At 42.4% G+C, this 15,803-nt stretch overlaps 1 protein-coding gene across 1 annotated transcript in view; it reads left to right on the top strand.

Annotated features, from left to right (window-relative positions):
• The window catches only part of DPT (dermatopontin), an 18,940-nt gene extending 4,372 nt beyond the window's left edge, over positions 1-14,568 (top strand). Inside the window, exons 2-4 of the mRNA XM_044442436.1 lie at positions 3,232-3,357; positions 12,425-12,532; positions 13,415-14,568. Of these exons, the coding sequence (XP_044298371.1) occupies positions 3,232-3,357; positions 12,425-12,532; positions 13,415-13,481 (301 nt within the window). The 3' untranslated portion in view covers positions 13,482-14,568. The remainder of the gene's footprint in view (positions 1-3,231; positions 3,358-12,424; positions 12,533-13,414) is intronic.
• The last annotated feature ends 1,235 nt before the right edge of the window (positions 14,569-15,803 follow it).

Below are 15,803 nucleotides of genomic sequence, written 5' to 3'. Positions count from 1 at the left end.
CCCTTTGCCTCACAAGCATATATCAGGTTCTGCTTACACTGGTTTGCTCCAGCACAAGCACAGTGAATGAACTGGATTATCGCCCAAGGATATCAACTGGGATCCTCCCACTTTCCAGCTCTGTTTACATTGCCCCACTCTTACCCTGTGGTTAAGGCCACAGAGAATGTATATGGGGGTGGGGACTATAGTGCAGCTAAAACCTGCAAGATCCATTCCAGTGGAGACAACAGTGGATCACAAGGGTGTGCAGCGTCAAGCAATCATGGGCCTGACTTTCATTTTCCTGCCTTACGGAAAAAAGGGTGTTGTTTTAAATTAGTGTTTTATTTTGTATGTTGTTTTTGGAAGGTTCAATATGTAAGGGTGGCTTCAATTTGTTGAAAATGAAATAAAATAAAAATATAATTTTAAAATCATGTTCTATCTCTAGCAGCACAATTATCATTACTAGCAGCACATCATTTATGATGGTGCATCATAAAATTAGGTCACATAATTAGCAGAGCCAGTTTGATTCACAATACTTTGTAAAAAACAAAACACAGATATGTCCAAGTACAGCCACTTTCCTTTAGTCCCATTCTCTTTGTTTTCTGCCAAGTTTGAAAGCAATTCCAACATGAGAAAGATTAGCAGTTCAAGGCTATGAAGGCATTTGAGGTGATGAGGGGTGGGTTTTTTTAACATTTCTGGTTTTGGAACTAGAAATTGAAACAGAATTCTATATTAGTAGTCCTAGGGAACAATCCTATGCTTGCTTCAACAGGAAAAAAGTTCCACAACCCCCAGAATTCCCTGCCAGTTACTGAGAATAGTAAGACTTTTTTTTCTGGCAAACATGCAAAGGATTGTGCACTTAATGTATGTTTCATAGCATCCCTCCTCCATCTTCCACCTTTGTACTGTTTTAAGATAACAACATCCTTGATTGAGGTACTACGTCACAAAGACCATGTCACTATTTTGAGGAATTATGTTATATTGATACTTCACAGAAAGTATATCAGTGCTTGAGACAGGAAAAGCAAACAAAACAATCTGGTTCAAAGAATTTCATGGCACTGATGGTAAAAAAAATAAAAGGAGGAGCAGCTTATCTCCTTGAATTTGAAAGACAGAACACAGAGATCTCTGTTCCCAGATTCAAGAAGCAAAATAGTTACTGCAGTAGTGACTCCATTCTACATACTAATCATTTGGTTTCCATGGCAGACGTGTGAAAACACTCATTCCTGGTCTACAGGGACACTTTGTTACTGGAATAAACTGTACACTTGCCAGTGGCAGCTGGAGTACTGATAACTTTCTTAGTGCACGTGCCTTGGGCTTTCACAAGGAAAATTAGGCAACAAGTAACTAAGTAAAAAAGAGGAATGGGAAAAGTACTTTACAGGCAGTTGCCCACGGCACTGGGCTAGTGGAAACTGAGGACTTCCTAGCACTGGAGCGAGGGCCCACCATTTTGATTCCTCCATAATGGCACTGCAACATTAACATGCCAACTACTCTGGAGTGACCCAGATGTGTTCTGGAAGAATTAAAATGGTGGGGCCAACAATACTTTTGCAACAGCTGTGCCTGCATACCAGGGGAATGATAGGGTCCCTCTGTTAGATCTGGGGCTAGTCCTGAGTACCTTTCAGCAGGACTGAACAACTTGTGGTCATCCAGATGTTTTGGTCACCTTCCTTATAGATGGCAATCCTGACCAAGGTTCATGGGAGTTGTAGACTCAAAACATCTGGGGGGCCACAAATTGCTCACTCTTCCCTTGCAGGATCACAGTTTGTATGACGATACCTTTAATGTTCTGACACATATTTCTTTTCTTATGGTGTCACAAAGTATTCCTGATTTTGGAACCTCTTCAGGTGGCAACATTAGGCATAACAATCTCAACTATGGTTTACTGGGCTGAGAAGGAACCCTGTGCCTGTTCACCCTTTGCATCATTCTCTCACTCTCCCAGCATTGGCACTTCTCAAAACAGTTTTCCTGTTACATCTGAACCAGGAAACTGTGGTTTTGCCTCTTGTTTACAAACCAGATGTGGCATGAGGAAGAACAAACCCCTCCTGACTTTTAATATGGTGAAAGATGGAGAGTTGGTATAGTAAATGGATGCAGCATACAAAAGGCAGAATACCAGTGTGTGACAAGGGATGGAAAAGAGAGGCTTTGATCTCAAGAGAATGTAATGTTCCGCACACACTCCCTTTTTGTCTGTGAAACACTGAAGGCTGTGAGAATCTTGTCTTGATCCTCCATCAATGTTGCCTGACAGACTGGCAGTGTTGTCTGAAATTTGGCTCATGATTCTTCAGACCTGCAATTGCAAAGGGAGAAGAAAATATTTCTCTGCAGTGGCAGCAAAAGAAAAGGGAGAGAAGGGCTTTAACCATGGAAATGTATGTTTCCCCCCCTACTCCCTTGCAAAGGCTCTCAGACGTAGTGGAAGGAGGATGTTGACTGGCACTGCATTCATGAAAAATTAAGCTTTCAGAGAAAAGAACTGGCACAGCCATGTGGGGGATGCCATATCTGCCATGCAGCTGTGTCTGTGCTTCCAATGCAGACCACCTCAGCAATCAGAACTTTTACTAGTTGGCCTGTTGGGAGTAAGATAGACGAAGGGAGGATGCCAAGACTCTACCCATTCATGAGCACTCACCAAAACAGAGGAAATCAATCATAAAAATTCAACAAAAGGAGGATGCAGGCACATACACATTGTGCATATGCTGATTTACAGATATGGATGCAAATTTAGACATTATTGTAATAATTTAAGTGGAACTAGAACAACCTCACTATAGTAGGGAGGACTGTGCCCAAAGGCTCTCTGTGTTTGCTCAGTCTGCTGTCCAGGTACTGTTGTCCATCAAGTTGAGGTTGCCCATGAAGAACTCTGCTCTCCCTTGTTTTTCTTTAATTCCAAACACATTATGCAACCTTCAGGTGTGGACTAGAGAGGGCATCACACACAGGATGCCTTCAAACAGTAGGACACATGGCTAAATGGTATGTGGGCAGATGACGGAAAATGAGGAAGGTGTGGTGGCCGGGAAGTGGCCATGGGTAACTTCCACCTGGAGACCTGATATGGCCTGGAAGACGCTGTCACTTCCCAATGACCTGCAAGAAAGGGCTTGCAACCACATTTATGCTTACATACAGAGAGAGAGAGAATTTTTTTAATGTGGTTGCTTCTTTTCTCTCTTTCCTCAGGTATCAAACATGTTCAAATAATGGGTTGGTGGCAGGATTCCAGTCTCAGTATTTTCCATCTGTGCTTGACCGAGAGTGGCAATTTTATTGTTGTCGTTACAGCAAAAGATGCCCGTATTCATGCTGGTGAGTTCACTAAACTGTACTGCATTTGTAATGTATTTAAAACTTATTAATATGCTTGCCATGTATGTAGAGTCCAATAAAGAAAGTCACGCCAGCAATGCCAGAGAAAGTATAAATTAGGTGCTTGTAGCCCTCACAGTAAAGAATAAATCTACATTATTGTGGAAACAAATACATAAAATCTGTAAGAAGCTTTCAGCACACTGTCATCTCTTTCAAGTATTTCTCATATATTGTTTGTTTGCAGTCTCTGAGGTAGCATTGGTCAATACATGTCAAAAATTATGTTTCCTCTGGAATTTGTACTTTGTGCATTGCAACTGCATCCAAATGTTTCATTTTTATTAAGGTTTTTAAAGATTTATTTTTGCTCTTTAAAACATGTCTTTCTTTTCTGTACCTGGATGATGCCAGCACCACCCCCTTCCCATCTGTGGCCATGCCTCTCCTTTAAAGAAACAGATATGAAGTAATATTATACTATGAAGAAAAGTATTCCTGGTTACGTACAGAATGATTTCTTCCTTGCTCTGAGCAACGGCCACTTGTCCTGACCCACTGAAGAGTTAAAGAGCAGCCCTTCTCCAAAGGCAGAGGACAGAAAAGCCTGCATCCTTGAGCAGGGATGCACAACCTTTTGCCCCCTAGGAACACATACAGTGCCAGAAGTAGAACCACTGCCTCCAGATGCAGGCTCAGCATACACACAATACTCTTCTTCACCCTCCCCCTCCACATACATTCTTCCCACCTGCACATGCACACTCATACATATATTCTTCCCCCTCCCTGACCTTTCCTTTGCCCCAGTTCTCATCATTCCCAGTGTTTTCTTATTTTGAAAAGTCCCTTTCATAGCCACGCTCACAGAGCATCCACTGGGAAGCAATATGGTCTCTGCAATAGAAGTTTTTTTCCTAGAGTGTCCTATGGGTGGAATGCTAATTAAGAATCATAGCATTGAAGAGTTTGAAAAGACCTGAAAAGGTAAAGGCTTCCCCATGATATTAAAGTCCAGTCATGTCTGACTCTTGGGGGCGGTGCTCATCTCCATTTCCTAGCAGAGGGAGCCAGCATTAAGAGATCATCTAATCCAACCTCCTGTTTAATTCCAAATTAAAAACAACTACTACAGTATCCCTGGCAGATGACTGTCCAGTATCTGCTTAAATACCTCTAGAGAAGGAGAGCCCATCACATCCTAAGACAGTTTGTTCCACTATTGAATAGCTTGTACTAATGTTAGGAAGTTTCTCTGAACATTCAGCCATTGCTTCCCTGCAATCTCCACCCATTAGTTCTAGTGCTGCTCTCTGGCACAGAATTGCTCCTTGAACCTCTCCTTCTAAAATTCATCCTTGCGTCTACATTTCCTGGCAAACAACCTCAGAACACAGTCCATTAAATCTACCCCAATGAGCAACAGATGGGATCTGTGACCTTTCATTGGCCTCTCTCCCTCACATGGCTGTGTGGCACCCATGGTAAAATAAATGCAAGAATTCATACCTTTTATTTATTGTGGAGCACAGACACCGAGCTCCTGGTTTTGACCTGGTATTCCAATTTGCATTTTACACCTGATCGGCTTGAGTTACCTGGATTCCATAAGTAGCAGGTAAATGTGCCTGTACTCATTTTCTTGCAGTGCAAACCCATGTTCAGTTGTCTTATTCAAGACCAATGATGCATAGAATTGCATCCCTGAATTAACTCTGAAACCAGCTGTAATAACCTAGAACAGAATAGCATAAACTGATATATCACAAGCTGAGGAAATAGATTGTTCATACAGCTATTCTAATATGAAGCCAGGATGCCTGCCTACCTGTCCAATCCAAGTGAAAGTTGGCACATTTTTTTCCTTCAAGTGACTGAACCAAACTGATTCAAAGTATCAGAGAAACAGAACTAAGCAGGAAGGCAAGTTTTCAATTATATATTCGTGAGCTGTTTACTCTTCTTTTGTCTGGCCAGCTGCTGACCTAAATACACAACAATGCATACAAGCTCAGCATTTAAAACATTTTAAAAAATGCCTCACAGACAAAGAGTGAAGGAATCTCAGACTTTGCATAATAAAGCCTTCAAATGCCCTTCCTACTGTTTGTTTTGCACCTGCGCTTAAGGCAAGAATCCTCCCAACTGTATCCTGTGAAGGAGATGCTCTCTGTTTTACCTGAGAAGACAATCTTAAGGTATTTGGTTCCTGAGATAAAGAAATTTCTTTTATTTTTCAGCAGGGCAAACAACACTGCCACTTTTTTAATTAAATTGCTACCTTGAAGACTCCAAGTTGGATCCAGATTCAGTCATACCAAGAGTAGACCTATATAAATCACTGGGACTTAAGTTAATCCCCAGCTCAAGTTTCATTGGTTGCAACGGGCTTACCCAACGTTTGACTAAGTCTTGATTCAGCCCCATTTGCTGGGTTGATATATAGTTCTCTCCTCAATTGAAGCATGAGGCTAAGTTTGAATCATGTTTAAAGCACCATCTTTCTGCTTCTGACTTGCACATGTGCATTGTTCCTCTCTGAAGCTTTTAAAGAAGAATACTTTTAGGGTACAATTTTAAGCATGTTTGGCCAGAAAAAACAGCCTACAGTTCCTGCAACATGGTTGACTGGGGCATTCAAGGAATTGTGAGCATTTTTTCTGTCAAAACATGCACATGATTTCATCCTTAAATAATTAAATAACTCCTTATGAGGGTAGGTCATTATTATTTCCATATTGCAGTTCAGTAACTGAGTTTCCGAACTAGAAGCTTGCCTCAGCAGTTGCTGGGTGGGTCTGCGACCTTAATTCAACATGAACTGGTGAGCCTTACTCTTCTATCTAGGACATTTTTATTACACTATCATAATGCAATCTTGGAATGCAATTAACTAGGTTTTATAGTTCTGTGATGAGAGGCCAGGTGTCCTATAACTGTTCAGAATTTTTCTGGAAGGAATAATTAAAAGGTTTAAATAGAAAAGCAGCACGCTCCTTGCAGATGTGATTGTGTCATTGCAGAATGACCCCACCTACCGCATCATTCTGTATCTTGGGGGTGTGGGGATGAGTTGCTCAACTTGAAGCTCGCAAACATAAACACACGTCCTCTGAGCTGTCTGCACATACTGTTTTCCCTCGCTAAACAAGGCTGCTGAGTTTCACAGGGGCCAGCTCCTGCCACAACTGCTTTCCCTCACCATTGCCTGTCTAGGCAATGACCATATTTGCCAGGACTTTACAGCATGCTTGTGCTGATGGATATAGTCATTTCCTTTGCTGGGTTTGCCAAGTCTTGAGGTTAATAAAGTGTTTCACTGACAACTCAAATGTGTGGAGAACATGAGATTTTTGGCTGCCTTTTGCTGCTGCTGCTGTGCTCCCTTTTCCGTAGCTGTATTGTCAGCCTTGTTACTCTGTTTAGAGAGACACATCACACCCGGTCACCGTTTTCAGTAGTCTTCCACTGGTGGTGGGGATTTTGGTGAATTGGGGGAGAGTATGTAACGTGACAAAGCGGGTGAAGGATGATAGAGGGCTGGTGGTGACAATTTTCTTGATGGCTGTTGGTGGATGGTCACTATTTTTATTTCTGAATGCTTTTGGAAACGGTGCACTGCAATCACATTGCATTGTTCCCAAAAGCATTCTAGAGGACAGAAAGGGCCAACTCCAGCCAGTATCCACTAGCAGGAGCACAGCCAACATTACTGCTGTTACCACCTCCACCACCATAAAATGATGGAGTTGAAAAAGAGGAGTCATCCTGGTGAAAAGGTAAGCCTGGTTGCACCCTCCGCTTTTGTGCCTGACCCTTCTGAGATTTAGCAAGACAGTTCGTTGAGGAGGATGTTTGGGTCAGCCCCGGTATGCATTTCTCCTTCTTCCCAACTCTGGCTTTCACCTACAAAAGAAAAAGTATTTAGTTCTGACTCAGAACTTCCTACTTCTATATCTTCCTGCCTCCTTTTTTAGGATGAGTGGGTAACATCTAGATGTCTTGTGTGGCACAAGTGCTAAGGTATCTTAGAGTTATGCTCTCTCGATTCCATTGGTATCTCACTCATGGTCAAAATGTGTGATGGGTGAATGGATGTAGTTACCTTGAGCAAGGAAACTCTGAGCTCACACAGCTCTACAAGTTGCAGTGGAATCCCTTGTTAAATGGCAGCACATGTTTCTCAATTTGACCATAGGATAAAATAGTGTATCGTCACCAAAGAAAGTGGTTCTATGGAGCTGGTGGAGAGGGAGGAGTTTAGCCAGGACATGTCCGATCACAGTAGCACAAAAGCCACCCCCTCACTCTGATCCAGCTACATGACTATTCATGTATAAGGATCCATAGATGTAGAGTGCTGTGTAGTAAGGACCCCGTGATCCACACATGCATACCAACAGCAAGAGAGGAGCTGAGAGGATTTTACATTAAGCAATCAGTCGATCATTAAGAAATTCAAATGGTTCCAGAATTTCAGAGTTGATTAGTCTTTTTCACTATTATTTGTTAAACGGTGCTATTCTGTTACTGGTTATGTTCAGATGGTGCACTAAATGGTCTTTTGAAAAAAATAAGAACAGAGCAGAACAATGAACTGCAATTAAATCCCATCTGCCATGTGAATTACAAAGTAAACTTAACCAATAAAATAACATTGTGGAATATATATTTAATTATGGAGGAATATAGAGCAATGTCAATGTTTCTGTGATCACAGAAAATAACTACATGATTACAGACAACCTCCACAGTACCAGAATACAAAGTGAGACATAACATTCTTCCTTTCCACTCCTGGCTTTAACATGTGCTTCTTGTGTGTATCTGGACAATTTAACCAATATTTCTATATTGTCCTTAATCCTCTGATCAAGCAGAAGAGTGACACAGGCCTGTTTCAGACTGGAGTTGTTGCTATAACCTCTTTCAGATTGTTCTGTGACAATGGCCAGCTGGAAGAAAAAGGAGGTTTGGATTCGATAGCACAGCTTAAAGGAGAAAGTACACTTTACAAACTGCTTCACTGAGGAAGACAATCATGCTAGGAAGGTTGCAGGGAGAAGCAGAAGACGAGGAAGACCAACTATCCATGGCTCGATTCCATAAAGGAAGGCACATCTTTGAGTTTAGAAGAGCTGAGCAGGGCTGTCCAGGACAGGACATTCTGGATAACATTCATTCGTAGGTTCACCATAAGTCAGAGACAACTTGATGCCATGTAACAGCAACACAAACACTTGGCAATATTTGAAGCATTTTTTCGTGACCAAAGTAACTGACAGTGGAAACTACTGAAAACAAGGAATGACCAAGTTTTTATTTCTTTCCATGTTGCCTTTAATTTAGATGTGCTGTTTCAATGAGTCAATTCAATAATAAGACCCAAATTTACTTACTTACTTATTTATAAAATTTGTATGCTGTCCAATTACTAACGTCTCTGGATGGCTAACAGCATAAATAAATTGATGACCCACTCTGGCTGCAAATTAATAAAATACAATAATAAAATTCAATATTAGAACATATTACAATATTGATTGAATAAAAAGGTCTTAACTTGGCACTGAAAACCATATAATGACGGCACCAGGCAGCCCTCTCTGGGGAGCGCATTCCATAGTCGGGGCGCCACCACAGAGAAGGCCTTCCTCCAGGTACTCTGTCTTCTAACATCTTTCACAGAGGGTTCCCGGAGGAGGGCTTCTGTTGCCGATCTCAGGGGGCGGGAGGGCAAATAGGGAAAAAGGCGTTCCTTTAGGTATCCTGGTCCCAAGCCGTTTAGGGCTTTATAGGTAATAACCAGCACCTTGAATTGAGCCTGGACTTTGATGGGAAGCCAATGGAGCTGATAGAGGACTGGGGTTATATGAGAATAACGCCCAGTCCCCGACAGCATCCTGGCAGCTCTATTTTGAACCATCTGAAGTATCCGCACTGTCTTCAAGGGAAGCCCCACGTAAAGTGCATTACAGAACTCCAACTGGGAAGTAACCAATGTGTGTGTTACTGTTGCTAGGCAATCTTCCTCCAGGTAGGGACGCAGCTGATGGATTAGCCAAAGCTGAAGGAAAGCACTTCTCGCCACCTCTGTCACTTGGGCTTCCAAGGACAGCTCTGGGTCAAGGAGCACTCCCAAGCTGCGGACCCTGTCCTTTAGAGGGAGTGCAACCCCATCCAGGGCAAGGCTCAAGTCACCTACCCAGGAGCTCGAATCACCCACCAACAGAACTGCCATCTTATCTGGATTGAGCTTCAGTTTATTGGCCCTCATCCAGCCCATTACCTCTCCAGGCACCGGTTCAGTACAGCCAATGCCTCACCTGGATTAGTTGACAAAGAGAGGTAGAGCTGGGTGTCATCAGCATACTGATGACTCCGCAGCCCAAACCTCCTGATGACCTCTTCCAGCGGTTTCATGTAGATATTAAATCGCAAGGAGGACAAAATGGAACGCTGCAGTACTCCATGGCAAAGTTCCATGGTGCAGAGCCAAAGTCCCCCAGCACCACCTTCTGGAGTTGGCCTTCAAGGTAGGAGCAGAACCACTGCCAAGCAGTGCCTCGTACTCCCAGTCCCACCAGCCTATCCAGGAGGATACCATGGTCGATGGTATTGAAAACCGCTGAGAGGTCCAGGAGAACCAACAGGGATGCACTCCCCCTGTCTCTCTCCCTGCACAGGTCATCATACAGGGCAACCAAGGCAGATTCAGTACCGTACCCAGGTCTGAAGCCGGACTGAAATGGGTCCAGATAATCAGTTTCATCCAAGAGTGCGTGTTGTCCCGCCACCACCCGTTCCAACAGCTTGCCCAAAAACAGGATGTTGGCCACCGGTCTATAATTGGCGGCCATCTCTGGATCCAGAGACGCCTTCTTTAGGACAGGCCTGATTACTGCCTTCTTTAAAGGAGCGGGCATCCGGCCATCCCTCAGAGAGGCGTTAATAACCTCCAGGATTCAGGAGCCAATCCCGTGTTTGGCTTTGGTCAGCAGCAACAAAGGGTAAGGGTCGAATAAGCAGGTGGTAGGACATACTTGTCCAAGCACCTTGTCCACATCATCGGGCCACATTAACTGAAATTCATCCATTAATACCTGACCAGACAGGGTTATTGGTGTGTCCCCTAAGGGATCTGAATCAATTGTGGAGTCCAGCTCGTGACAAATCTGAGAGATTTTCTCCTTGAAGTGCTGGGCAAAGTTGTCACACCGGGCCATCGATGGTGGTACAGAATCTTTCTTAGGGCCGGGGTATATCAGCCCATGTACCACTCGAAAAAGCTCCACTGGACGGCACTGTGAGGAGGCAATAGAAGTGGAGAAGAATTTCTTCTTCGCCGCCCTCACCACCGCAGCTTAGGCTCGATGGTGAGCACGTAAGTGTGTTCAGTCAGATTCATCTCGTGATTTCCTCCACTTATGCTCTAGTCGTCTCCCAACCCGCTTCATCGCCCGTAATTCAGGTGTATACCATGGAGATGGACAGGCTCTTAGTTCACTAAATGTGTCAGTCACCAAATCACAGGGAACTAACTCTAGTACAGCTTTCAGCAGTCATCTTCTATATCTTAGGGACAGAAGAATGTGTCACTGTCACTTCCCCTCGCATTCAAATTATTTAAATATTTCCAACCCAAATTTGGGGGAAATGTGAATTTGGGTATACGGTAAGCAAAAATGAACTGAAATGAAAATAGCATCTGAACCAGCCATTTACAGTCGGTCCAGCTATGCCAAGCATGGAGGGGGCCCATGCTATGCCTGCTTGCCCATAACTGTTAGAGATGAGAAGCCTGTCAGGACTGAAAATATAGCAACCTTCATTTAGCACTGCAAGCATGACTGATGACACAAGGGTGCAAATCAGGACTGTTGGGAGTGAAACACTTTGGCTTGGTCATTACACCTCAGGGAGGAAAATGTTCCTCATTCTACCCATGACCTGTTGCTCCTGTGAGAGATTTTAAAATGCAGGGAGAGAATGAGAGGGAAAGAGAAGCACCACCACTCAGTCTCCATTTCTCTGTTTCAAGAATATAGGATTTCACATTGGGCTGCTAAAGTTCAGTAATTTAAAACCAAGTGAAGAAATATTCAACAATAAAACATAGATGTTCATGTTCTCAAATAAATATTCCATTTTTTACAGGTATGCATTATATAAATGGAGCAATTTTTCTAGCTTCATATTTTACAAAATGTTGCTCATTCTGCATGATTTATTGAGCCCCCACTATCTATGAGGTGAGCAGCAAGGAGCCCTGGAGAGTACTGATGTCTCACTTACCAAAAACTATGGGATATGCTTAGTCATCTAGCAAAGTACTGGTTTTGTTAAATCAATTCCATCTGTGTTTCCATTATGTTTCATATGTGTTATGTTCCACTATCTGGTTATTGATGGAATAAAACTGTTTTTAAGGATGTAAGAGAAAGTCATTCCATTTCTGCTAATGTGCTTAAATGTTCAGTCGCATATACGCTAATACACATCAGTGTTGGTCTGAAACACTTAGCAGTAACATGCATTAGCCCAAGTATGAATTTACACAAATCCCCACCTCCCAAAGAATCTGGCTTGCAAATTCACAACATTCATCTTACTTAGAAAAAGCCAGTTCACCGTGGAATCAGCAGGCTTTGGATTCATAGAAATCCAAGCTCATTTGAATCTGTTGCAGATTTCTCTAATTTCCCTGGTCATCTGCCAGGCTTCTGCAATTTCACCAAGTATTGCCCACCACTTTTCAAATTCTTCTTTATCACCCTAAGATTTAGAAACCTGCCTTTTCGGGAACAGTCTTTTAGGAAATTCTATGTCCAGGCCCAGATTCTGCTTCGGCTGAGTAAAGACATGGAATTGCAGGCCCTGACTGAAACTCATAGGCAAATGAATACCTAGATCAGTTAATACTGATGTGCCATGACCTGAGTTCAGACACATGTTGATTTAGCTTTTCAGTGGGCAGAGAAAGAAATGAAGTTGTGCTATTCCCACCTCCACCATGGTTTGCATGCATATTTTACAGGGTCAACTGATTTTTCCCTCTATTTAAAAGGTTGACAACAGAATATCCTGGACACTATGGTGAAGACATGGACATGATGCTGTACAGCTATGATTATTATATCCGTGGAGCAACCACAACTTTCTCCAGTGTGGACAGGTCAGACGGAAAAATTGTCTTGACAGTTTAACCTTTCCAAAGTGTTTTATTATCCCGTGGTTCATTTTTAGGGGAAAAGACTTCTAAAAGTTTGGCATAGATTACCCTATGGAGGTAGGAACAAGGCCATTATGGAAGACACAAATTCCACTCTTGGAGACAACTTACCCTTCACCTAATCAGAGCAGTACAGGATATCTTGTACCTTCCACATTCGCTTTATAAGAGTAAACATGCAGAGGACTCCAAGCATTGCCAGGGATCCTAACGCTCTTCACGTGTGATGAAACTCCATAAAGACCAATGAAGGGCATTGTTGAACTGACTGTGGATGAACATACCCATAGATGTTCATCCAGAACATTTGGATGACTAGGTGGGTTCCCAAATGAGTAGTGTTCAGTTGAATGTGCTTGCAAGCCCAGTTCAGGTCCTTGCACTAAATACATTGCTATTTGTAACAGCAGCCAGGCACCCAGAGATGTTGGGGGTGGTCTTGTGCATATGCCCATGTACCCCCCTCCCATTTGCCCCTCACATGTTGGAAGCAAATGCCACCCTGTCCTAAATGTCAAGGTAAGATGCCACTAATAGCCAGAAGGCCAGCATTTCAGATCAGACTCCCAACTTTTCTCGTCAGAAGTTGTCAGTCCTGAATCGTATCTCAAGACCATAATGCCCAAGCTGGATGAAAGAGGGAGGGAGGGAAAGAAAGGAAACAAACATGTCTTTTTATTACTGCTTTTGCAAGTTACCTACAGCTCATCCATATGGATCATAAGAACCAGTCAAAATTCCTTGATTCATTTCAATGTTCTTTCTTTCTGTATGTCATCCCGCACAGTTCATTAAAGCTTGTTTCGTATTTCTCTTGTCTTGCAGAGACCGCCAGTGGAAGTTTATTGTCTGCAGGATGACAGATTTTGACTGTCAATTTGACAATGTTTAGTGACGTTGAATATATATATGAGTGTATGGATCGATGTATACCCAACTCAGGGGGCTGAGTTGTGGTGTGGGGTAGGGGGAGTCAAAGGGTGAAAGAAAATATATACAAAAGACAATACATCAGCCATGCAGGAGCCTTTTTGCAGAGGTGTGTCTTTTCTTCTGCGAAACGGACTGCTCCATGCGACACAGGATTCTACATTACACAAGCCCACCTACAAAGCTCTTAATTAGGAATTAGATGTGCTGTTTCAGTTCACATAATCTCTGCAGAGCAAGTGTGCAGAATACTTCAGCTGTTGCTGCTTTCTGACCCATCCACTGCACTATCATTAACAGTGTAGTGTGCATGGCCAGCTTCCTGCTGCCAGAGTAAAGATGTTTCTGTCCTTTCTGAGGTCATTTCTCAGACTCTTGCCTGTGCCTTACAGCACTGATGTGATATTCTGGGTGTGCTCTTAGACAAAGCTGTGGACCATTCCCTGGCATTTTCTATTGATGGTGACTTTACTCCCTTTAGATGCTTTCTGAGATAAAGCTAGAGGAAATGATTTCCTTTGCAGTGTAGTTCATCTGTACACATGTCCAGCTAACATTACATAGCATCGTATATTCACTGCACTCCAATGTCAATGTTTAAAATAGACCACAGAAGTGCCTTCATTTGTGCTTTGCTGATTTTTCACAGCTCCTGATATGCACAGAACCCCTACTGCGGTGTGCCTCTTTCTTGGCGGAGATGTCAGGGAAGCTGGGATGTTTACAACGCTGTGCTCTTACAACCTATGCCAATATTGTATCACATTCCTATTATATAGTAGCACTGGCTGGCAGGAGCCAGGTTGCCTTATCAACAGCAATGTCTGCTATGCACTCACGACTTCAACCGCTTCTATATGTAAACTCAAAGTAAGGTTGCTGCAGTAATCTCTAATGACCTTAATGTCTTCACAATGAAATGCAACTAGGGAAATAAATGGTGAAATTTACTCCAAACCCTGTACTAGGATATCTTTATTATGTACATTATCTACAACGGCATTATGAATTGTAGTTAAATCAAGAAATAAAATCATGTGGCGATGCAATAGCCTTTAAACATTTTTTTCCAACAGTGTTTGTACATTCACTAATTGTCAACAAATAAGTCATAGGGATGAAGTTCCCAAGTGCCTCCTGGAAATAATCAGGAACCTGTCATCATTCAATAACAATAGGCAAAGGAGGTTGCTTAAACAAGGCATTATCTTTACTTAATCTCATTATATCATGCACAGGATGGAGTGGGAGTATGTTGGGGCTTTATAATAGTTCAGACAAGTCAACATATTGTATAAAAGACCATCGAAACCCACCACATCCATTCAAAGAGGTGTTCCAAAATGGTGGGGTGCCTTGACTCTAGTTGGCTGTATGAAAACAGTAAGCATTTCTGAGAAAGTAGGAATACGTACATGCTATGTGCACTTACCATTTCAGTCCACCCAATATGCCATTCATGCAGGTTGCTATGCCATAGATTCCACTGTACAGAGCGGTACATTGCACATTCTGTGCACTCCGGGCCTGCAGCGTATAGGATGCACTTTGGAACCTATGTGAGAAAGCTCCAGAGCCAATGTAAAGTCCAGTGAGTGAAAGTCAGGAGGACCAATAGAGGTCAAGAAGATGGCATGAGTGCACCCACTTCCCATACAATGAATAGTGTCTGCATGAGTATTCAGGACCAGATCCTGTTCTGGTCCTGGATATTGTGAGAAGCAGAGCTTAGCTAAAACTTCACTAAACATGTGCCTTCATGCGGGTGTTTCACCTAATGACAGACATATCTGTTAATTTCAGTTCCTCTCTGATTCTTATTCCCCCTCCCCAATCTTCAATTCAGTTTTTTCCAAACCTGGATATTTTTCCAGTGTTAAGTTCATTTTGTCCTGAACATGAAGTTTTGGGGTTTTTTCCATAAACACATTGCATTTAAATTTGTATACATTTTTCTTAATATATGCATTTGGGTGCAATTTTCCCAATATGCGCATTTAAAAGAGTTTTCCAAGAAAATGCATTTTAATGTTTTATACATCAATACATGCACATTTATGTGCACTTTTTATTTGGAAAATTTGTTGCAACATTCAGAGAATTCTGAATTTCAAAGAATAACAGATTTGGCTTGTGTACTGCTTTGAAAGAACATAATTACAAATCTCTCTCTCATCTCTAGTTTCACCATGTCACTTCAGAATAAATAGTAATAAAGTTCTCAAAATCATTGAATGCATAATTATGGGGCAGGGCTTCCTATCATAGGACAGGATAAAATATC

Source organism: Varanus komodoensis, unplaced genomic scaffold (assembly GCF_004798865.1).
Source record: "Varanus komodoensis strain SLA01 unplaced genomic scaffold, ASM479886v1 scaffold4, whole genome shotgun sequence".
Classification (NCBI taxonomy): domain Eukaryota; kingdom Metazoa; phylum Chordata; class Lepidosauria; order Squamata; family Varanidae; genus Varanus; species Varanus komodoensis.
This window is presented reverse-complemented; position numbering and strand designations above follow the sequence as displayed.